Source organism: Xenopus tropicalis, chromosome 3 (assembly GCF_000004195.4).
Source record: "Xenopus tropicalis strain Nigerian chromosome 3, UCB_Xtro_10.0, whole genome shotgun sequence".
Lineage (NCBI taxonomy): Eukaryota > Metazoa > Chordata > Amphibia > Anura > Pipidae > Xenopus > Xenopus tropicalis.
In genome coordinates, this window is record NC_030679.2 from 101987616 (window position 1) to 102011065 (window position 23450).

The window sequence follows — 23450 nt, forward strand, 5'->3', positions numbered from 1 at the left end:
CTTCTCCATTATGGATTTGTCTAGTGCAGTCCCATTAAGGGTATAAGTGGCTGCATATTTTTACATCCCAGGTGCATGACCTTACATTTATCCATATTAAATCTTATCTGCCACTTAGCCGCCCAGATTGCCAGTTGGTCAAGATCCTGCTGCAGGGATGTCACATCCTGGATAGAATTGACTGGTCTGCAGAGTTTTGTGTCATCTGCAAACACTGAAACATTGCTTGTAATACCCATCCCTAAGTCATTTATGAACAAGTTAAACAAAAGTGGACCCAGTACAGAACCCTGAGGGACCCCACTGAGAACCTTATTCCAAGTAGAGAATGTGCCATTAACAACCACCCTCTGTACCCGATCCTGTAGCCAGTTTTCTATCCATGTGCAAATGACTTCACTAAGACTAATAGACCTTAGTTTAGAAAGCAGTCGTTTGTGGGGAACGGTATCAAATGCTTTGGCAAAATCCAAATAGATTATATCTACTGCATCCCCACTGTCCAGCTTCTTACTTACCTCATCATAAAAAGCAATTAAATTGGTCTGACATGACCTGTCCTTCATAAAGCCATGCTGATTACTGCTCATAATGGCATTCTCCACTACATAATTTTGCATGTGATCCCTTAACAAGCTTTCAAATAACTTGCCCACCACGGATGTCAAACTTACAGGCCTATAATTGCCAGGCTGAGATCTTACTCCCTTTTTAAATATGGGAATGACATTCGCCTTCTTCCAATACATAGGTACCATACCTGATGAAAGTGAGTCTGAGAATATCAGAAACAAGGGCCACTGTAAATCTGACCCTAGCTCTCTCAGTACCCGAGGGTGTATTCCATCTGGCCCAGGTGCCTTGTTTACATTTAACTTGTGTAACCCTTTAAGCACCATATCCTGTGTCAACCACTGTGTAGTTGGAGCTGAGGCATCAGTGCAGCTATTGGGTGGGAGTGTATTTCCTATTGATGCAACCTGCCCTGGAATTACCTCCATGTTTAGGGTGGCATCAGCCAGGGTTCTGTAGCATGAATAAATGCACTTGCAAACAATTCAGCAGAATGAATATGTCTGTAAATGAGGATGATCACAGCCATCACATTATGTGTCAAAGTAAGAAGTATTTATATTACTGGACCGGGGTGTTTCAGCCCCTGCTGCCTCCCTGAGTTAGCTGGAAAGATGCCACCCTCTTCACCCCTGCACACTTAACTTTACAGCGTTGGAGCAGAGCGAGGTGGACCACATAACTAGTGCCCTGTAGCAACTCCTGTAGTGTAATATCTCACTGCTATATGCTTGGGAAGGTGTTTGCATATTTTCAAGTCCTTGTGCCTATAATTACTATCAATCTTTATATGAAGGCTATTCTCACTATCCCCCAAGAGCCCTACACCCACAGGCATTCCACAGAATAGCAGAAAGATCAGCATTATGGGTGTGACTATTCTAGACAATGCATCAAGGAAATAGATAAATGGGCAACTCTGCTTACATACTGTATATAAACATCTTGAAAAACAAGAATACAAACTCAATATTTCTGTCAAGGAAGTATACATATATGAGGACAAACTTGACTGAAGCAAAAACTTCAGAATTCTCCAGTTGATTATTTGATCAGCCACAATGTGTTTTTACCTTACTCTGCACCAACTAGAAGTTAGGCACATTTGCCTTTGAGAAAAGGTTAAACATGATGGACATGTGTCTTGTTTTTTCAACCTCATCTACAATGTAAATACGTAGCAGAAAGATGGAATCTGAAAGGCAAACAAAACCAGAAAATGTAAGTTCACTTTTAAGTTAACTTTTAGTATGTTATAAAATTGCCTGTTTTTATCAACTTTTCAACTGCCCTTAATTTTTATGGGGGGGGGGGCAGGGGTTCGGGTTAGAGTCACTTTAAACAGCTGTCTAGTTGCTAGCGAAGTTGTGCCACTGCCAGGGCCGGAACTAGGGGTAGGCAGAAAAGGCAGCTGCCTAGGGTGAAATCATTGTGGAGCGCCAGGCAGGAGCCTCTCCTGTCTACCCCTAGGGGCACATTTACTAACCCAAGAACGGGTCGAAATGAGTCCGATTGCGTTTTTTTCGTAATGATCGGTATTTTGCAATTTTTTCGGCGTCTTTACGAATTTTTCGTTACCAATACGATTTTTGCGTAAAAACGCGAGTTTTTCGTAGCCATTACGAAAGTTGCGTAAAATCGCCCGATTTTTCGTAGCGTTAAAACTTACACGAAAAGTTGCGCCTTTTTCGTAGCGTTAAAACTTAAAAGGTGCGAAGTTTCGCGTAAGTTTTAACGCTACGAAAAAAGCGCAATTTTTGCGCAAGTTTTAACGCTACGAAAAATCGCCAGATTTTACGCAACTTTCGTAATGGCTACGAAAAACTCGCGTTTTTACGCAAAAATCGTATTGGTAACGAAAAATTCGTAAAGACGCCGAAAAAATCGCAAAAAATACGAAAAAGTCGCAAAATGTTCGTTTTCAAGTCGGAACTTTTCCAATTCGGGTCGGATTCGTGGGTTAGTAAATCAGCCCCCTAGTCTGTGCTCCTTTGTCATTGCCCGTGCCACTTGTCATTACGCGGTGGGGGCAATGACCCATCGCATCACACCCTGCCATGGGAACTGACGGAACTGTGCATGCGTGCCAAAGCACACATGAGGGGGGAAGGTGCAGGGGTGAGATGGCTGACCGGGTTGCCTAGGACACCTGGTTGGCTTGGCCCAGCCCTGGCCACTGCTGCTCTGGCTGAATTGGTTGCACTGGGGATTGAGCAGACATGAGATTCAAATGGCTGTCAAACTCTCTTGCCAAATAGTGAAGCGGTTTTCATATTTTTTGTTGTATGGGTTTTAAATTGTTTCTGACCCTTTTCAGCTTTAAAACTGGGATCACTGACCCAAAAAGCAAAAAAACAAAATAAACTGTTTTATTGCTATACTTTTTATTGCTGATCTTTCTATTCAGCCCATATCCTATTCAAATTCCAATCTCTTGTTCAAACCATGGTTGCTATGGTAATTTAGACCCTAACAACCAGATAGCTGCTGCCAATCCACACTTGAGAGCTACTGAAAAATGCAAAATAATTCCCAAACCACAAATACTTAATGAAGACCAATTGCAAATTGCCATCACTCTCTACATCATACTAAATGTTAATTTTAAGGGGCCAAACCCTTTTAAGAAGTTATGCGGATGTGAGCTGTTAGTGTATAAAAATCCCAAACCTACAAAAAAAGATTCTGGGGGAGGGGGGAAAATGGTAATGTCACTTTAAACAGGTGAGCAGGTAAGTACAGTCATCCCTGCGGGGCCGCTGTGGGGACAGCTCAGTGCTGGGGACAGGCGATGCGCGTTCAAGCCGGGGGAGGCGCGCCCGGAGTCACCGATTTCCAGGATAGGGGAGAGTTCCAGCCGGTGAGGGGACGCGCCCCGGAACGAACAGACTCTTAGCAGCCGGGGACCGGCATTGTGTGACTGCTAGAGGGAACACGGAGTGCTGGCACCTTGGTTGGATCGGACAGCCCGCGGGTCACCATGGCGCTATTAGCTGAGCTGTACACTCAGGTGAGCCCTCCCCTCCCAGGCTGCGTTGCTTATTCCGCTCTCACTTCCAGCCTGACCTGCAGTACAAGCGCCTCTCAGTGCAGCGCCGGATTTTATATGTCACCAAAGCAGCACTAACTCAGTCACTGGAACGCGAATGTTATGCTCATTTTTAGCTGTATATTTGACCTTCATTTATATAGGGATAACGTTACAGGCCCATAGCTCAGTTACTCTTGTGTTATAGAAATATCTATAGTGAGTGGATGCTCTTGGCTTGTAGTACATCAGCTTCTGGCCATACGTTGGGCAAACAGCTGTGTCCCACAGTAGGGTGCCCTTGTGTTACAGCTAGGAGATGTCTGTATGAAGGACTGCTACCTCCACCTATTCATTCTCTTCAATATTATCCAAAAATGCCCTTGGACAGTACTGTTCCAGCCTAGTCAGTCAGTGCAAACTGTTTGGGGACCTCAGCTGACAGAGATATTCCAGGGGCCACAACTGTTTGTTTCTGAGATTTATCATTCGGCCCACCAACTGAATGCGACTAACCATATGAGTAGCCAAAGTCTGGCCTAGTGTGCCACTAGTAAGGTAACCCAAACAAACCTGGTGTATGTGTGAGGGCACATATATACTGTACATCTACATAGGCACCGGGAGCTCTGACTGTGCCTGAAATATCCCTGTAACTAGTAGTACTGTGTACTTATGTATTTATGTACATCAGCAATGGCCAACAGGCACAAAATTAAATTTAAATTACTTTTAAAAGGTATTGTATTGGGCTATCACCAAAATAAAATATAATGTGCACCCATTCTGGGTAGTAACTAGTTATAGGCAACATGCAAGACTTTGTGGGATATGTATGGATTCCCCTGTTATGTTTATGCTACAGCAGTTGCTATTTAGTGCGACTTACATAAATTAATTGGGCTAATGTTGCATTATTGCACCCCACCTATTACTGGGAAGGGGTGCTCAAGCTTTTGTGAAACTACAAATCTCTGAATTCACAGGCAGCTAAAGGCTACAGTTCAGAAGCTAGAGATATGAAAGCTAGACTTTAAGTAGGGGGCTCCCACCCAGTGTCGGACTGGCCCACCAAGATACTAGGAAAACTCCCGGTGAGCTCAGGTGTCAGTGGGCCCTCTTGTTTCTAACTATTTAGCCTATTTCATGGTCATTCCCTGTTTCTGTATGGAAACTAGATGGAAGAATAGAGCATAGTATGTAGAGAAAAGAGACTAGGATAATAAAGAGTTTGAGGAAGGAGAGTAGGAATTAAAGTTCTGACAGTGGGCCCATGGTTCAGGGTTTCTGGTTGGCCATGTCAGTTCAACACTGCTCCCACCAGGGATATAACTAGAGGAAGCAGACCATGTAGCTGCTAGATGGCTCAGTGGGTACTAACTCATAAGTAGTTTCAATATGAAAAATGCGAAATAAATTTTTGCATAGTAACTTCTATTTATGCCGCTAGTTTCCCCAGGGCCTGCAACCACTAAGATCAACCCTATCCTGCGACTACACCAGGGCCAGCTCCGCAATGGGGACTTATTAGAAGGTTGTCAGCACAGTGGTGATGCTGCCAGGAGACGTACCACAGTAAGGAGGAGTGGAGGGTGGGCGTAGAAGAGAGTCCCAGAGCAGAGCATCATGCCTATGATTAAGTGTGCCTGCGAACAAAGCGCTTTAGTCTTTGTTCTTTTAAATGATCGAATAAAAATGGATTTTAACTGTCTCCGGTGAATGGTCCTGGTGTACGACCAGAGCACCCAGTACCCTTGGGTCCTGGCACCGCTGTTCCCTCTAAGCTGTGTGCTTGTGCACAAACACACAGATCATTTTGTTCTGTGCACTCCAGACATTTTTTGCATACTCAGCCAATAAGCATTAGAGGGAACATTGCCTGGCACCGAACAGGAGTTGGGATTAGGGCAAACTAGTGATCATTGTTGGTAAGGGTGGGGGCTAATGGGCAGTGGTGTTACTTTAATGGGCTAGGTTCCTCTACAAATAATCTTCGGGGTGGGGTGGCAGCATGCATCCTCAGATTATCGCTTTTCAACCAACCCCACCTCCCCTGCCAGATTGGCTCATTTGCAGCAGGTGATGGGCCCCCTTGCCTTTTGTGGTCACAGAGTCTGCTTTATGGCAGTTATGCCAGTGCTAATGAGGGCATTTATAAAAGAGGCAGTAACCTATAGCAACCATTCCTTTCAAACAGGTGACAACTAGTATGTGCTCCCTGCCCATCAGTTGCTATAGGCGACTTTATACCTTTTACTATTCACCATTCACCTTACTAATGTATATTAGTATAGCACAATTTGCCCTCATCTACATAATAGATAATAAAATCCTGGGTCCTTAAATTATTGTAGAGGATCCTAGAGTTGTAACATTTAAGCCTAGAAAGCTGCATTCATATTTGCTTGCTCCTGTATCCTGCATTGTGGTAATTAAATTACGCTAGCACCATAAAATAGCCTTGGGGCTTGCACTATTTATATTGCTAATAAGCAAGCAGATCCAGCAGGTGTTCCTCACAGTTCCCTCATATTACATCTGATATCTGCACGGACCAGACGTGCTCCTGTTCCCTGCAAGCAGGACCTAACGTAGGGCTTTAAATGCTACATAGTGACCCCCAGCACAGCAAGCAAAAGGTATGGTATTATGGTAACACTGCCAGATGTGTAGCTTGTGGAGCTTCTATATTGGTTATTGTGCAGGTATGGGATCTATTATCTGAAAAACTATTATACAGAAAGCTCCAAATTACAAAAAGTATATTTATTTAAGTCTCCTATTTAACTAAACAGCTTTTTTTGACTGATTTGTTTTTACCTTGTAATAATAATTATGCATTATTACTTTGTACTTAATAGGACCAAACAACAAAATACCTTGTACTTGATGGGGGGGGCTAATGCATGAATTTTGAAGCATGAAAGATTGTTTAAATATTTTTTTAGAAGTATTAATGGAGAAAGAAAACCCAGAATCACTAGTGTGTGTGTGGCAAGTTGTTATCTTCCCTCCATGATTCTAGTCACTCACCTCTTACCTGTGCTCTTTTTTTTTAAAAAAAAAAAAACAAACAAGCCTGGGGGGCTTTAAATACTTTACGCATCGCCATCTTTTCCCAGCCACCCTGGTATCCTTTGCACCAGTTCTAGAAGGTGCATGCACAGTACAGGGTACCCAGGGTGGTCAGGGGAATACCAGCACCAGTCTGGGGCAGAAGGAAAGTGATTGGGGGGAGGAGGTAACTAACAACTTGCCACCTGCAAGTGATTTTAGGTTTCTTTGTTGGTTAAGTTATAATGCTCAAAATTACAGTAAAAATATGGAAAATCCCAGATCCCAAGCATCCTGGATAATATATTTGATACCTATACCAGTATGTGTGGAAAAACTGCATCCCTGTCTAAAACTTATAGCAATAGTAGTCAGCCTGCACTCACGTTATCATATTATTAAGTCTATGATACTTGTAATGGTTTGCTGGCAGTGTATTTCAGCCAGCAGAGAAATGCCCAAATGTACTTTCACAAACTGCTTGACCCGACCATTGAAAGGTGGCTTCCATTGATATGAATGACAGGAAGCACTGAGGTGATATTGTGCACATTCGACAAGTTGATGTGGCCCTCACTCCATAGGCCCCTATAATGATTGCGTCATTGTACCTACTGAGATGTTGGCCAGTTGTGTAAAGAGACACTGGTTTGGTGACCTTACCAAACAAGCAGATCTTACCATGTATGTCCAGCTTTAGAATGCCTTTGTGCCAGTGTGTGACCTGCTTGTTGTATTCTCAGCACAATGTACATAAATACAATACTGATTGCTGATTTAGAATGTTGTTTATAAGAAGATTCCTTTCGGTATTTTCCACACCCGGTAATGGCTTTGGGTAAAGGCACCAAACAAACAGAAGTGAGTGCACAAGTTGTATGATCTCATTTAAGGAACTTCCTGAAACTGTCACAGGGTGTTACACATTTATTCACATGGAGTTTATATTTTACCACTTCTCTCATGTTACTGCGTTACTAGGAGAATCCATATTCCTGCCCAGTTAATATGTATAGAACTCTGCCACTCCTGGGAAATTCCTTTATTTTCATTGCTGCAGACTGCAGAGGCATTAGAAATATTTTAGACCTTTATGCAATAATGCACTTCCATGTATATGTGATGAAAAGTCATGCGACTTTGGATCAGTTCTGCCAGGCAGGTGGATTTAGCCTGCTGTAAAAGACCAAATGCTGGTTGAATCCCGAACTGAATCCTAGATTCGGTGCATCCCATTTAAGATTTTTTTCATTCGGATTTGTTGAGTAATAAATTGCAAAGATTTGTCTTTTTTTCCCACAACAGAACTAATATTTTGCCACAAAAAACACTAACCGTGAAAAATCAAGCGTTAGTAAATCCCCCCCTTAGTGTTTGCGTGAGGAGCTACAAGTATTTTGCTCTGGAGCCAAATTACTTCCTTTCCTGACCTGAAGATGACAAAATGATAATTTAAAATTGCTTACATTTCTCGATTTTTTTATATATTAAGTGCAGTCAACTAACTAGCAACATACAGCAGCTGTCTGGTCAACATGCATTACATTGATGATCAAACTGTTGTTGTCCTTATTAAAACCATCAGGAAAGATAAGTACTTGCAACTGTGTATGTTTTCAAAAGAGACTGACAAGATAATTGCAGTGCAAGCATGCTATTATTGGGGTAATTGCAGGTGCCGCAGAAGTTCATTTTCAGCCCTGCTCATTGGTTCTGTGGAAGCTGTGCTTACAGATGCCTATACACCAGAAATTCTCTACTCTTTTTGGCACCCAGCATGTTTGTTTCCCACTATTTAAAACCAGTCAACCAGGAAAGATTTAGTCACAGTTAAAAAATGAATGAAGCCTAATTGGTGGTGAGCAGTGGATGCATTCAGCCCATGATATCATTTTCTTTATTTATACATTCATATTCTTTATGCTCTTCAGGCAACATAGCTGCAATCTTCCCATCAGAGGTTCTGATTTGCTTTAGGTCTCTGGTCGGTGGTCCTTCAGGTATGTGCATATTCATATGCATTGGAAAACCAGAAACCTTTCTTTGAAAAACTAAACAATGGGGTAAACCCCTTGTGCTTTACCGTGTCATAGAAACCACACAAACGGTGTGCAAGTTTGTAAAACACAGTAAAGCACTAGGGGTTTTCCCTGTTGTTTTTCTGTGTGTCAGTTTCTGCTTTTCCTATGGATCTGGTACCAAGCACCAAAGTAAGCGTTTGGAGAGAGAAAGATTGGACTGTCTGTGAAAATTGTATCTACTGATATGCATTCATGCACCTATGCAGGAGAGTAATGCTCTAATGTAGAGCACTTTAAGTTATGCTCACAAAGCTTACCTTTTAAATACTGTAAATAGGGATAAGCGAATCTGTCCCATTTCACTTCGGCAACAAAAATTGCGAAAAAATTCGCAAAACAGCAAAAACTTTAATGAAACGCAGGTACTGCACAAGTTTTTTTGAAACACGTGACTTTTTTGACGCGTCCATACCTTTTTTATGCGACCGTGCCTTCTTTTAAGTGATCGCGGCTGCATGAAATTTTTCATAAGTTTTCCGAAACAATTCGCTGCAGGCGAAATCCAGAATTTTGCTGCGAATCCATGCCTGAATGGCATGGAACTTAAACTGTAATATGGATTGTGTTTTCTATTTTTATATTGATCTATGATCTGTAAAAATATAAAAATCTTCTTTGTGGGTACTCCTGTGTAATGTGCAGTCAGTTAACAAGACAATTTGACCATCAGTTGCTTTGACAAGGACTGGTACGGCAAATGTCTTGTTGAACTGTAATCATAAAAACAAATACATGCATATAGGGATCACCTGCTTGATATATAAACACCTACATGTGTTATGTATGTTAGACCTTTAGCATTTTCTTCAGCTTAAGGGAAGGTCTCAGCAGTGCAGGGTGTATCATTATGTTCCTGTAGAGTAAACTGTGCTGTGTTTACTTGTGAGGCTGGGCTGCAGTAGAACAGATATTAGTGTGAGCGCTTACATTTACTCATGGAGGTGTTCAGATATTCAGGGATAGATTCCTGTAGCAGCCACCTTGACCGATTCACAAGGGTTTCTCCTCACCCAGCTGTCACTTTTATCATTCCTGTTGCTGTAGAAATATACAGAAAAAGACTATGACGGTGTCATATTTGGATGCTATTCAGGGCACATAAAGATATTTAAGATAAACTAAATTTACAATTTTATTAAAAATTAACATGTAGCATGATGTAGACAATGATATTCACTATTCAGCTGATCCTCACATTTAAATTACAAACTGTAGACCAGCAGAAAAAATGGTTAAAGAATAAGGCATTTTTTTTCAATCTGCTTTCCTCGTATGCAGTTTCTTAAATTGCTCCATCAAAGGCCCCTGTATTGCAGTTATTGGGCAGAAGTCAGTGTTTTGTTTGTCGTAGTCCATTCCTCTGTGCCCTTGGCATTCACCACAGGGCTGTCATGCTCCCATTTATGGTGGCACTGAAGACACTCTCTAGTCATGACACAGCCAAGGAGATGTTGGAAATGCTTTTGTTTACAGTGTAGCGATACAGAAGGATTAAAGTGGCCATATACACTTGGTTATTTCTTTCAAATTATAATTTTATCATGGCAAAAAGTATATTATAAATATATATGTTATTGTTATATTTTATAAAGGCAAAAAGTAGAAAAATAAAATCTTTTTTTTATTTAAATAGTTTTAATAAGAAAGAAAAAGGAAAGACAGATAAAGCTTGAGCAAGCCTAAAATAGAATATTTTTTAATTAAAAGAATAAGTAAAACGTAAATTCAATACAAGTTCTATTTACTGTGTTTTTTTCTAGCAAATTTGTTTTTTAGGTTTATACTGACCCTTTGAAGTGGACCTGTCACCCAGACATAAAAAGCTGTATAATAAAAGTCCTTTTCAAATTAAACATGAAACCCAAATTCCATCTCTATGCCTTAGGCATAGGAGCGGGGCAGACAATTACTTTCACTTTTCATTCAGCACTCACTTCCCCCCTCCCTCCTCAATATCTAAGTATGCAGCCATTGCATGAGCATGGGCATCAGGTCCCCCATTCTGGCACATAAACAAGATTTTGTCATAATGCAAAGCTTGTCTTAATAACAGTGTCCACAAAACTGTCCCTGCCTGCTTGCTGTAATTGTGTAATTCCAAGACTGGAGGAAACAAGATTTACATTATTTTTATAATGTAAGTAAAGTTTATTTTGCTTGATAAACACAATAGAAAAGAATTTGGAATTATTGATTAGGGTGTCAGGTCCCCTTTAACAGATGTATAAAGGAGGAGAATCACAGAAGTGTTCAAGGCATTGAAGAAAATGGAGTCTTGGCTGAGGGAGGGTTGGTTGATTTCTGCTACATTGTTTCAATGGTCAGGATCAGCAGTTCAGATAATAATTAGGACAAACAGATAATGCTTTTATTAGTAATTACATTTACAAATAATTTTAAAATTATTGCAAATTTGAAATAATGTATATTAGAAAGCAGATTAGAAATATATTTGCTTTTCATTCTGCAAAAATGTATATTTAATTGTATAACCTCTTGTACGTCTCCTGCAATTAATTGATGTGCTTCAATACAGTTGTACCTTTATGTCATAATGAGCACCTAGGTTATTGATTTAGTTTTGGTTTTGAGATCTACTCCTGGTATTAGCATTGTTTTTGCAGAAAGTTTTTTTTACCGTGTTTTTTAAATAACCTATATTATATGTAGTAATACATTTTAGGTCTGGGACAGATGAGGACTATTACCTGAACTTTTAGAACTGCATGAAAGTCTTCAGAATAGGCCAGATGGTAGTTCCTATCTGAAAAGGGATATTTTTCGTCTGCTTTATATTACTGTCACTGAGATTTCTCATTCAGTTATATGGGGCTAAAGGTCAATAAACTAGTTAAACAGGTTTAACAGGTCAATCAAACGCATGGTAGACGGAATTGCCTTTGGTAAATTAGGTAACTTAAAAGAAGAATTTACACTTCCTGTTCCTTTTAACCACTTCCATGCATATTCGTCTCAAATAGAAATGATAAGGGTGCACTAAAGTGGTAGTAAAAGTCTTTTTTCAGTACATTGTGCTGAGTAGTTAATATACAAATACAGAGAGTAAAAAGAATAATGTAACTACCAAGCAGTGTAGGAATATTGTGCCTTCAGAGCACAGTTCTTGCATAGTTGTTGTACTGAACTGTTTTTAGAGGGATAATGACCTTTACCTACAAAAAAAACTGGCAGTTAAGAAATGAATACAACTAAAATTTCTTGCGATGTGTCTGAAAATTAGAACAATTCCCTGTGGGACAACCAATACAAATGCTGTATTTTTTGGTCATGCTTGTAGTTGCTCATGACATACTTTGACTGTAATAGAAGTTTCAGTTTGAGTTCCTTCACAGCTGTCCTTTTGCTTTTGTAGTTCAACAGGGTCTGGATCCCCGACGCAGAGGAAGTGTGGCGTTCTGCTGAAATTACAAAAGATCTGAAGATCGGGGACACTGTGCTCCATTTGTGTTTGGAAGATGGAACTGTAAGACTTTTCTTTCTTATCTGTCTAGATATGTCACACAAATTTTAAATATCTGAGCTGAGTAACATGCCTTCAGATGGTATAACAGACACTATTTGCACCATTAGGGTACAAAGTGACCTCTATTCCCACATTTAAGCTGAGTTCACCCTGGACCTTCAGGGTTCCTCAATGACTGTAGTTATTATGCATCCAAATGGGAAATCATCCACTTGCACAGTTGCTGGGAAACACTTTGCGGGGTTTTTAATGTTATATGCAAGATTATAAAATGTCCAACAACTCAACTCAGGGAGAAAGAGGCTCAGGTGCACTGCCTTGAGCCTTCAGCTAGGGGAGTGGATATCACTATCTGTTTGAAAACCAGGCACTCACTGAGCAAATCTTCAGGCAGAATTCTTAATTAAAAGGTAACTTTATTACTTATTTAGAGTAACGCCTTACGCGTTCTGTGTTCACAGACACTCATGGGCCTATGATTAATTGTCTGTGAACATGAAACGCGTAAGGTGATACTCCAATTTAATTAATTAATTTACTTTTGAATTAAGAATTCTGCCTGAAGATTTGCTCAGTGAGTGTCTGCTCTTCAAATAAACAGGGTTTTTAAAGTTGATGGGCAGACAGACTCTTGACTGCAGTGTGACAGTTGATTGCTGTAAGATGAAATTGCTGCCATCATGGAAGCTCACCCCCCGCCCCCTTGAACCCTAGGCCTAAACTCATGAGGGAAGATATCTTCAACTTTTGACTGAACCACAATATCCATCATCTTCGAAAAACTTTTCAATGATTTTGGGAATTGATTAGCAATGTTGGCTTATTCAAATAAAATGGTTTACTATTTTGGGTGATTCTTTCAGTACTTTTTTTTATTTCAGACAGCATTTGCTACATCTGCCTGAGCAATATTTTAATTGTATTTTATTTAGAAGGAAGCATATGCCACAAATGTCAGCCCCCTGTTTTAATCATTAAAACCATATCCATTTGGGGGAAAAGTACAAATAAGATCATTTTCCTTGGCCATTCCACTTATGGCATTTTAATGACACAACCCTAGCTAATAAATGTCATTGCCATAGAGCAGTATAAATTGCCCCTTGTGCTTTCTATACAAGTCAATGGAACCCAAACGGTTTCTTTCAGACTGACGTGGAGGCAGGAGGAAAAAGTCACCCATGTACCGTTTGCAATGCAACTTGCATTGGCTAAAATAAGAGGCAGTAAGCAGTGATCTTGGAGCACCACGTGTGATTTTGTAATAACTAGTAAAAGGCAGTTGGAAAAAACGCTTGACTTTCTTCCTGTATGTCTTGCAAAACTAACAAAAACTCCTATGCAAGATTATTCGTCACAATCATTCTGCCTTGCCCACCAGGGCTGCTATTATTGGTAGACAGGCTGGAGTAGAGAAGCCCAGATGAATGCTCCAACTGATGGTTAAGTTTTGCAGACCCCAGAAGGGGAAGCGATTGTCAGTGAATGGACAGGTTTGGGGCAGGCTGTGTGCATGTTTTGGTTTAATGGTGTGTGCCAGTGAATCATGCTCATGGTCTATTTAGATAACTTTTTCTTTAGATTAAGACTTCATAATACTTAGTTGACAGGACCCTGCCATTAGGCTTACAATCTATGGCCCCTTGTGGGGTGGACCCTGCAAACTAAGTACTATGATGTATAATGGTGGACCTGTTGGTCTAACAATTACCCCTTTCTGCTCTTCAAAGTCATGCTTAAAATCTAGCAATACAATTTTGCAATGGAAAGCATTTGTGACTCTTATTCCAAAACTTTGTTCTCCCTGTGTTTAAGTGGATTTCCTCCTGGTACCTTGGTCTATGTGCCATTTAAACATATATACATTTTATAGGATATTTGTGGCATATGTGTATTAAAATGAATAACATTTATTTAAATTATTCTTTTAGCACTTGAAGTATCCAGTGGAACCTGAAAAGCAGGTTCTCCCCCCTCTAAGAAATCCAGATATTCTTGTTGGTGAAAATGACCTCACAGCCCTCAGTTATTTGCACGAGCCAGCTGTTCTGCACAATCTCAAAGTTCGATTTGTGGAGTCCAACGTTATTTATACATACAGTGGTAAGCAGGATAATAATGTCAGCAACAGAAAACAAAACTAGAAAAAAACTCATTTTTACCATTTGCTCTGTACATATGTACCACATGGCTGCTTCTCAGTACTAATGTTTTTGTTTTGGCTGTATCCCGGAACATGCTCAGAGTGCAAGGGAGTATGGAAAGGACAGAAATTACTAGATGATTAGGCCATTGTTTTTTTAAAGGAACAGTAACACCAAAAAATGAAAGTGTATAAAAGTAACTAAAATATAATGTGCTGCTGCCCTGCACTGGTAAAAGTTGTGTGTTTACTTCAGAAAGTCTACTATAATTTATATAAATAAGCTGCTATGTAGCCATGGGGGCAGCCATTCAAAGGAAAAAAGGCAGAGGCACGTAGCAGATAACAGATAAAACACTATTGAATTCTACAGAACTTATCTGTTATCTGCTATGTAGCCTGTGCCTTTTCTCATTTTTTCCAGCTTGAATGGCTGCCCCCGGGGCTACACAGCAGCTTATTATATAAATTATAGTAGTGCATTATATTTTTATTACTTTAAAGCTCTTTCATTTTTTAGTGTTACTGTTCCTTTAAAAGGAGAAGTAAATGTTTCCCACTAAGTTAAGGCATTTTGTTACAGACAGCTTTTTAGTATTTATGTACTATTAATTTGAACTTTTTAGGAGCTATAATCTCTTTTTCCCTCTGCTGTGTCTGACACCAGAATGTCCTTTCATGTTCAACTCACTGCAATTGCTTTGCCCTGCAGTGGGAGCCAATAGGACGAAGGTACATATGGCCTAAAAAAGATATCACTCTTAGGGTGAAGACACATAGAGCAACTATTAGCAACTACTTGTTACAGCTACTAAAATAGACAATACTGATCTTTTACTGATAATTGTCTCTGCTTGTGTTTTAGCAGAGGCAATTCTCAGTATTGCTATGGCAGGGTATTTTCTGGTGTTTAGTAGCCATGATAAGTAGCTGCTACCAAGTAGCTCCATGTGTCTTAGGCGCCATGTGTACACACTTCACATTGGCTACCATTGTAGAGAGGATAATATGTAGGGGGGCTAAAATGATGCACTTAGTCCAGGATAGGTGTTGGATGTTGCCAGCACTGTACATAATTGTAGCCTAATCTCAGTTAAACAGTGAGTCATGTTGTAAAGTCTCAGCATATTTAATAGATCAACACTTTCTCATGAGTTTAAAAATTTCCCACGCTCTTGTTTGTTTGAATAAGTTTGCCAGTTTATTTCCAGGCTTACACCACAAGACTGCAGAATATTCTAAACAGCTATCATAAATCTTAATTATGGCTAGTTAGGATAAGCTAGAATGTGTTTTTGGATTCATTGGAGATGGATTTCACCACCAAGACTCATCTGTAATATAGTAATATTATTATTATTAATATTATTATAGCAAAAGGGTTTCCTGTACTGGTTTGTGTTTATCATTATCCATCAACTCCAGTGCAATGTGCCAGTTATTCTCAGCTCCAGTGCTGTGTCCTCACTGGTAATGATAACATTGTGGCAGGACACACCTGAACGCTAACTTGTTCTTTGGTGCTGTGACCCAATGTGTCACAAAAACTATCTAGCATCATGGAGAGCAAAATGCATAAGTAACACAGAAGCTGTGCTTGAGTTTTATGGGATTTTAGAAATAGGCTGTATGGCATGGCTGGCTCTGCTATAGGGGTTAGCTTGTGTATAACTTTAATACCAAGGTATGTGTATGTGTAGGTATTTTTGCTCAGGCAGCTCAAACTGAGTGGCCCCAAGTGATCTCTGCTTGGCATTTACCATTCATTTGAATGGGAAATGCCCACGGGAGAGCAAAATCATTTTGACTGGCGGATCTCACTGAGAGCCATGGGCCTTTTTCTGCGGAGAAAGTGAAAATCACATGGCTAGAAATCGAAGTTGCCAATGGTTATAAATTACCTAGCAGAAAATGCCTAGCAGAGTAATGATAGGTATCAATGTAGTTTCTCAGTGCATGTGAATTCTTCGGGTACTTTTTCAGGTATTATCTTGGTTGCAATCAATCCATACAAGGAGCTCCCAATCTATGGAGATGCAATTATCCATGCATACAGTGGGCAAAATATGGGAGACATAGATCCGCATATATTTGCTGTTGCAGAAGAGGCCTACAAACAAATGGCAAGGTAAGTAAAGTTCGTTTTATAAAACTGTCTTCAAAGCATTGTGGCAAAGCCATTTTAAAGGGGCTTAAATATTCCTGTTCAAACCCAGCAACTACCAGGCCTGATCTGACAAACTGCAATTTTACAGACTATCAGGGTCATGTTTACATAAAATTAAATTAAATAAGGTATCAACAAGTGACAAAATAACTAAAAAAATAGGGCTTACTCAAAATCTCTATATAATATCTCCACTCTTTAATGTGCTTTCGTCTGTCAATTTAACACCTGCAGCTGTTTTAATTGCTTTTTATATTTAGGGTCTTGTAACATAATTTGTTGCCTATAATCAGAAGGACCCAAATTCCAGTGATATTTAGGTACCAGTACAGTTTTTAATTTGTATTGGTTGTTGACCATTGCACCCTACTTTTTGGATAGCTCCTACAATAAAGATAAAACTACATGTTGTTATGCACACGATATGGTTAGAATCACATTTATAGGGTTACTTTATTTGAAAAACATGGCGTATTACGGGCCCAAAATTGTGCCATTTTTATGTTGCTTTTTTGGAGCCATTAAATCACTTTTAGCAAATCAGTTTTTGCAGCATGTTGTGATGCCCATGTATAAACCTTTACTTTACATTTTTGGTCCTTTAAGAAATAACTGTGGTGTCAATAGCACTCTTTTTGGGACTGATTTATCCATATATTTGTGTGTAGTACTAATGCCAATAACTGAGTTAACTGAGTTGTTTTTTCTAAAACAGGAACAATAGAAATCAGTCCATTATTGTTAGTGGAGAATCTGGAGCAGGAAAGACAGTGTCAGCTCGATATACTATGAGGTACTTTGCCACAGTCAGTAAAACAAGCAGCAAAGCACACGTGGAAGATAAAGTGCTGGCATCCAATCCAATAACAGAGGTATCTAGATGGGTTATGTAAGAAAGTGTGGTGATGATGCTTCTAGGTCTCTGTGTCTTGTGGAGAAAAATTATCAGTTCTCTTGAAGATGAGATTGTCATCTGGATAGTTGCTAAGTAAACTGTCAAGGAAACATCAATCATCTTCTAGAGTAGGTTCATCTGGTATAATAATCAAGGACAGGACACTGGTGATTTTTCATAGAGCAGTCTTTCCCTAAAAGTGTGGGTTCAAATGCATTGTTCAGCAGAACCCGCTTTTTATCTTCACAATGTTTGCCCATCCAGTAGTGCTTCTAGCTTCTTTATGGAATCACACATACTCATCAAAGAAATGCTGAATGTCTACTTCTCAGAATGATTAGCAGCATCACTGATGTTCCCTCTGATGAGCCTTTATAGGGAATCTCCACCCAAAATGTCTAGATCTTAAAAGATTTTAAATCTAAGGAACTTTCTATTATTGGTTGTACATTTTCAATGGCTTTAATTTTATTTGTAAATATAATTGCCACTGAAAACAGTATCTGTTGGCTCTTTCTGTTCTTCGCACCCCTGCCTCTGATTGCTTACTTGCAAACAGTTTTGGCTTTAAAAAACAGACTTTGTTCTCCAGTTGAGTCCCTCAAGAAACATGCACATAAGGTTTGAGAAGTAAAATATTTTACAGCCTCAGCACAAGTGATCTAAGAGGAAAGCAAATTGTGTGAGTTCAGGGAACCCACGTATATGACCATACCATGACATAGACAAGCTGCATTAACTACCTTTTAAGACAAATTGCACTCTCTGAATTCAATTAAAATCTGGCTAGTAGAAAAGATTTGCTTTGCCACTTGCTTATCTGCCACTATGTTACATAGCTTTGGAGACCAACCAGAATCTTGTATTCATTCTCTGTCATCCTTCTTAACTCGTCTCCTGTAATTTACATACACATTTTTGAGTGTGAAAATGATTGCTCTCTGGAAACTCTACTGATGGTTCCAATAATGTCCAGCTGTTTTTGCCCTTTGCTTGTAGGCTATTGGAAATGCAAAAACCACTCGAAATGATAACAGCAGTCGCTTTGGAAAGTATACTGAAATCAGTTTTGATAGAAGGTATAAAATTATTGGTGCAAACTTGAGAACGTATCTTCTGGAAAAATCCCGGGTAGTCTTTCAGGTGAGTAGAACGAAATTCAATACAGTGCTAAAGTGCACTAATTATAGTACAGGCAGGATCAGACTGTACCATATTGAACAGGGGAGCAATTTTAGGTCAGGTCAAGCCCAAGAGTGCCAGGGTGGCAGCCCCAGTGGGCCTTGCACACCTCAGTCTGACCCAGGGTACAGGTATGGAATCCAATATCTATTAAAAGTCAATATCAAGAAATCTCCCAATTATGGGAAGGCCATTTCCATAGACTTCATTTTAATCTAATAATTAAAACATTTTTAAATTAATTTCTTTTTCTCTGTAATAAAAAAACAGTACGTTATACTTAATCCCAAGTAAGATATAATTAGTGAAGACAAAACAAACCTGTTGGGTTTATTTAATGTTTAAATTATTTTTTAGTAGATTTAAAGTATGGAGATTCAAATGACAGAAACCCCCAGGTCCTAAGCATTCCAGATAACAGCCCATATTTGTAGTTGCCATCTGGCATTGCCTACTGCACCTATGAGCAAAACTGCCCTCCTGCAGGTTGTGACGCCAGAATAATACAATTTTTACACTATATCTCCCACAAAGTCAGTTGTTACAAATACTCTTTCAAGCTTTTATTTCAGAGAATATCTGTTTTCTTTTTTGTAGTCAGAAAATGAAAGGAATTACCACATATTTTACCAGCTTTGTGCTTCTGCCAACAAACCGGAATTTGAACACCTTCATCTAAGTATGTTATGTCAGGATAAGGTATGAGAAGTGGAAATGGATGTTTTTTAAAATTTGCACCTTTTTATTAATCATTTTTTCAAATTATGTTGGCAGCGAGAGCAGAAGAGTTCAACTACACTTCAATGGGTGGCTGCACAGTTATAACGGGAGTTGATGACAAAAAAGATATGTTGGATACACAAAAGACATTTGCTTTATTAGGTAAGTCAGTATGGGCATATCAAATACAGCTACAGCCCGGCATTGTATTAGTACAGGGTCTGTTGGGTCCAACAATGGATGAGAAGAGGAATGTAGACTTAGCAATGACATGCAAAATGTACCATGTAAGCCTGTTATTGGCTCTTAAAATAATGTGTTTACCTGGCAAATGACTGTTTGTTATTATTATTTAATAATGTAATTGCATTGTAAAGATATACTTTAAAGGCACGCGATGACCAAGAATATTGTCGCACAACAACATTCAAGGCTTGCAGCTTATAGTTCTAGATCTAATGCTCAAAGATTTGTTTTAACCTTCCTGCTAATATACACTGAAAGGCCTTCTGAATCTGTATTTCTCCAGTGTCCCAGGTGCCACGATTCACAAATGAATGGGCCCATTATGGCCCATGTTGCAGTTAAAACCCTCCCATTGTCGGGAAATGTTTCAAAGTAATTTTTCTGATGAAGGTAGAGTTTGTTCCCACAAAACACAAAATTTTCTTGTTACTGTAGGCAAAGTACCTGAAAATCCAAGCAAATGCACTTTATATTTCTGCTGCAATTCCACATTATTGGCCCACAGCCTTTCTGATGCCTGCTAACACATGGGCAGGATATACAAATTTTCATTTTCAGATACCTGTACACATTTCCTCCTCTTTATATCCTTGCTTCATTATATGGGCTAAGAATTATTGGCATATACATAGCTGTTGTCATTGGCTGAGGACATCTTGAATTTTAACAGCATTCTATTTTTTCATTTTTAAATTTTTAAGGTTTAGGCACAGACTTTCAGATGGATGTATTTAAAGTCGTAGCAGCTATCCTGCACTTAGGAAATGTGGAGATCAAGCGTGTCAGTGATGATAGATCCTCTGTTGATGTAAGAACACTGCTAAATAGCCATAAAGTAGTGCTTTTCATTGTGTCTGAAGAAGACATCTCAGTTACATGCCATTCCTGTTAACACCAATCTCTAATTGCAGGTAAATGACAAACACTTGAAGATATTTTGTGATCTTCTGAATCTAGAAGCCTCAAAGGTGGCACAGTGGCTGTGCAACCGGAGAATTGTGACTGTATCAGACACTGTTATAAAACCCATGACCAAACAGCAAGCTGACAATGCAAGGGATGCTTTGGCCAAGAAAATCTACTCTCACCTTTTTGATTATGTCATCGATAAAATAAATAATGCATTACAGTACCCAGGGAAACAACATACATTTATAGGTGTCCTTGATATTTATGGGTAAGATACTCTAGATCCTTATCTATTATTACGTGTAATAATGTATACAGTACTGTACATAAATACTTTAATCCTCTTTTTTTTTTAAACTATAATAGCGGGGCAATATATTTCACAGAACCAACCATCTTAAACCAGCTACACAATGTTACTCTTTACAGCACAGTAGATCTTCAATGATGTTCATCACATCCTTCCTGACCTTCACTTAAAGGAACAGTTCAGTGTAAAAATGAAAAATAGACTGCATGAAAGTAAAAATATTTGTAATATAGTTAGTTCGGCAAAAATGGTATCTATACAGACTGGAGTGAGAAGATGTCTAACATAATAGCCAGAACTCTACTTTCTGCTTTCAGCAGTTAATTACTTTAGGGGGGTGGTGGCACATGGGACTTAGCTGTTGAGTTAGTTTGTGAGCACGCAGGTCAGATTCAAAAGCAAACTAACTGAACAGTTATGTTCCATATGCCCCCCCCACAGATCACTGATTGGTTACTGACTGCTAACGAATTACAGAGCTGTAGTGGGGAGGAAGTAGTGTTGTGGCTATTATGTTAGACATCTGTTCACTCCAGCCTTTATAGATTACATTTTTGGCTAACTATATTTTACCAGCTTTATTTTTACACTGAACTATTCCTTTAAGAAGATGACGCTTAAAATGTGCTTTTTATTCTACTTTTTGACAGAAAAAGACTAATAGAATACAGTGGCACTGGACTTAGTAAGGTCTGGTTTGCTTTCTCTTATGACTTATGGGTCAGCTCCCTCCCTATTATCTTGGGCTATGCAGAAACCCACAGTAACCATCAGTGGTCTTACATTGCTCTACAGCAAATCATTAAAAAATGACAAAAGATTGATTCCTCTACATCTCAGGGTTGGGTAAACATCTCTTCTGCATTGCACTGTGTACAAAACTGCATATAAGGTGTATCTGTCATCAGCGCCAGATTTGTAATGGGGGCACCCCGAGGCCACTCCCATTCTTCGCCCCCCTACCCCCCTCTGCGCATGCACGAACACCTGAAACCCCCGCCGCTGAGTGTGCATGCGCATTCACGAATAGTAAAAGTCCCATACGGAGCAGTGGGGAGAGGCCCCCATTGCTCCGTATGGGAGCAAAATTTAAAAATTGCACTGCAGCAGGGTGGCATGCTGCCCTAGGCCCGGCCTTTGTGGCCGCGGCACAAATCCGGGCCTGTCTGTCATTGCAATAGGGTTCTGTTTAGGGTATCCAGTGCAACTGTATCTAATGCGAGGTGCTTGCTGCAGGGAATCTCTTTACAGTTCATATGCAAAAATATCATTTCTTTATACCAGGTTCGAAACATTTGAAATTAACAGTTTTGAACAGTTTTGCATCAATTATGCCAATGAGAAGCTGCAGCAACAGTTCAACCTTGTAAGTACAGTACACGGCACACACCATAAATCTTTATATCTGTATTTAGAATGTTGACATTTACTAGCATATCAGGTATTTGTATAGCTATGAGTCAGCATATACAGCAGGGGAAAGTATGGTTTACTCCCTTTTTCTTTATGTAAAACTCACATAATTTCATGGGGTTGAAAAAAGACCATCAAGAGTCCATTAAGTTCAAGCCTTCCAAGTGAACCCAGCACACACAAACCTATACTGACCTATCTATTTACTCACATACATAAACTTTATATATATACAAACATCATTACTAACTGTAGATTTTAGTATCACAGTAGCCTTGGATACTATGTTTGTTCAAGAACTCATCCAGACCCCTGTTAAAGGCATTAACAAAATCTTCCATTACAGCATCACTAGAAAGGGCATTCCACAACCTCACTGCCCTCACTGTGAAAAAACATTTACGCTGCTTCAAATTAAAGTTCCATTCCTCTAATCTAAAGGGGTGGCCTCTGTTGCGCTGGTCGTTTTTATGGGAAAAAAGAATACCCCCTTTATCAGTTTAGTTACATGTCTCTGCACTCTCTCTATATCAGTATTATCATTCTTAAGAACTGGAACCTAAAATTGCACTGAATATAAGATGAGGCCTTACCAGGGACCTATAAAGAGTCAAAATTATATTTTTATCCCTTGAGTCAATGCCCATTTTTATACAAGACGGCACTTTATTTGCTTTAGTAGCCACAGAATGACACTGCCTGGAATTAGACAACTTTTCCAATTTAATCAAATCGGTCTGCAAAGTGGCAGCATCCTGCATGGAACTGATAGCTTTGCACAATTTAGTGTCATCAGCAAAAATAGAAACAGTACTTTCTATACCCACCTTCAGGTCATTAATAAACAAGTTAAAAAGAAAAGGACCAAGGACAGACTCCTGCTGAAAATGTTCCATTTACCACAACTCTTTGCAATCTTTGCAGTCCAGTTCCAAGTACAAATATTATGTGCCAGGCCAATATTTTTCAATTTTATCATTAACTTTCCATGCAATACTGTATCAAGTGCTTTAGCAAAGTCTAAGTAGATGACATCCACTGCCATTCCAGTGTTGAGGTTCCTGCTCACCTCCTCATAAAAGGCAATTAAATGAGTCTGGCAAGATCTCTTACACATAAAACCATGCTGGCACAAATTGATAGTTATTTGTGAATTGCAATGTATTCAAGCATCCTATCTGTTTCTACCCCTTCCAAAAGCAATCACAGCACTAAGCTTGTGTAATACCCTGGGATGAATACCAT

At 39.4% G+C, this 23450-nt stretch overlaps 1 protein-coding gene across 3 annotated transcripts in view; it reads left to right on the forward strand.

The window, feature by feature from the left end:
* Positions 1 to 1641: 1641 nt before the first annotated feature.
* myo5c (myosin VC) overlaps positions 1642 to 23450 on the forward strand; it is a 51945-nt gene continuing 30136 nt past the window's right edge. Inside the window, exons 1-11 of one of the 3 annotated variants that reach the window (XM_031899192.1) lie at positions 1642 to 1794; positions 12110 to 12220; positions 14152 to 14323; positions 16347 to 16491; positions 17246 to 17402; positions 18425 to 18568; positions 19205 to 19286; positions 19382 to 19489; positions 20275 to 20381; positions 20485 to 20750; positions 22077 to 22158. In XM_031899192.1, coding sequence (XP_031755052.1) covers positions 1762 to 1794; positions 12110 to 12220; positions 14152 to 14323; positions 16347 to 16491; positions 17246 to 17402; positions 18425 to 18568; positions 19205 to 19286; positions 19382 to 19489; positions 20275 to 20381; positions 20485 to 20750; positions 22077 to 22158 — 1407 coding nt within the window. In that variant the 5' untranslated portion in view covers positions 1642 to 1761. Of the gene's footprint in view, positions 1795 to 3300; positions 3584 to 6152; positions 6241 to 12109; positions 12221 to 14151; positions 14324 to 16346; positions 16492 to 17245; positions 17403 to 18424; positions 18569 to 19204; positions 19287 to 19381; positions 19490 to 20274; positions 20382 to 20484; positions 20751 to 22076; positions 22159 to 23450 lie in introns of those variants that run through there. The other 2 variants (XM_002936346.5, XM_012959596.3) reach the window with 2 other exon arrangements.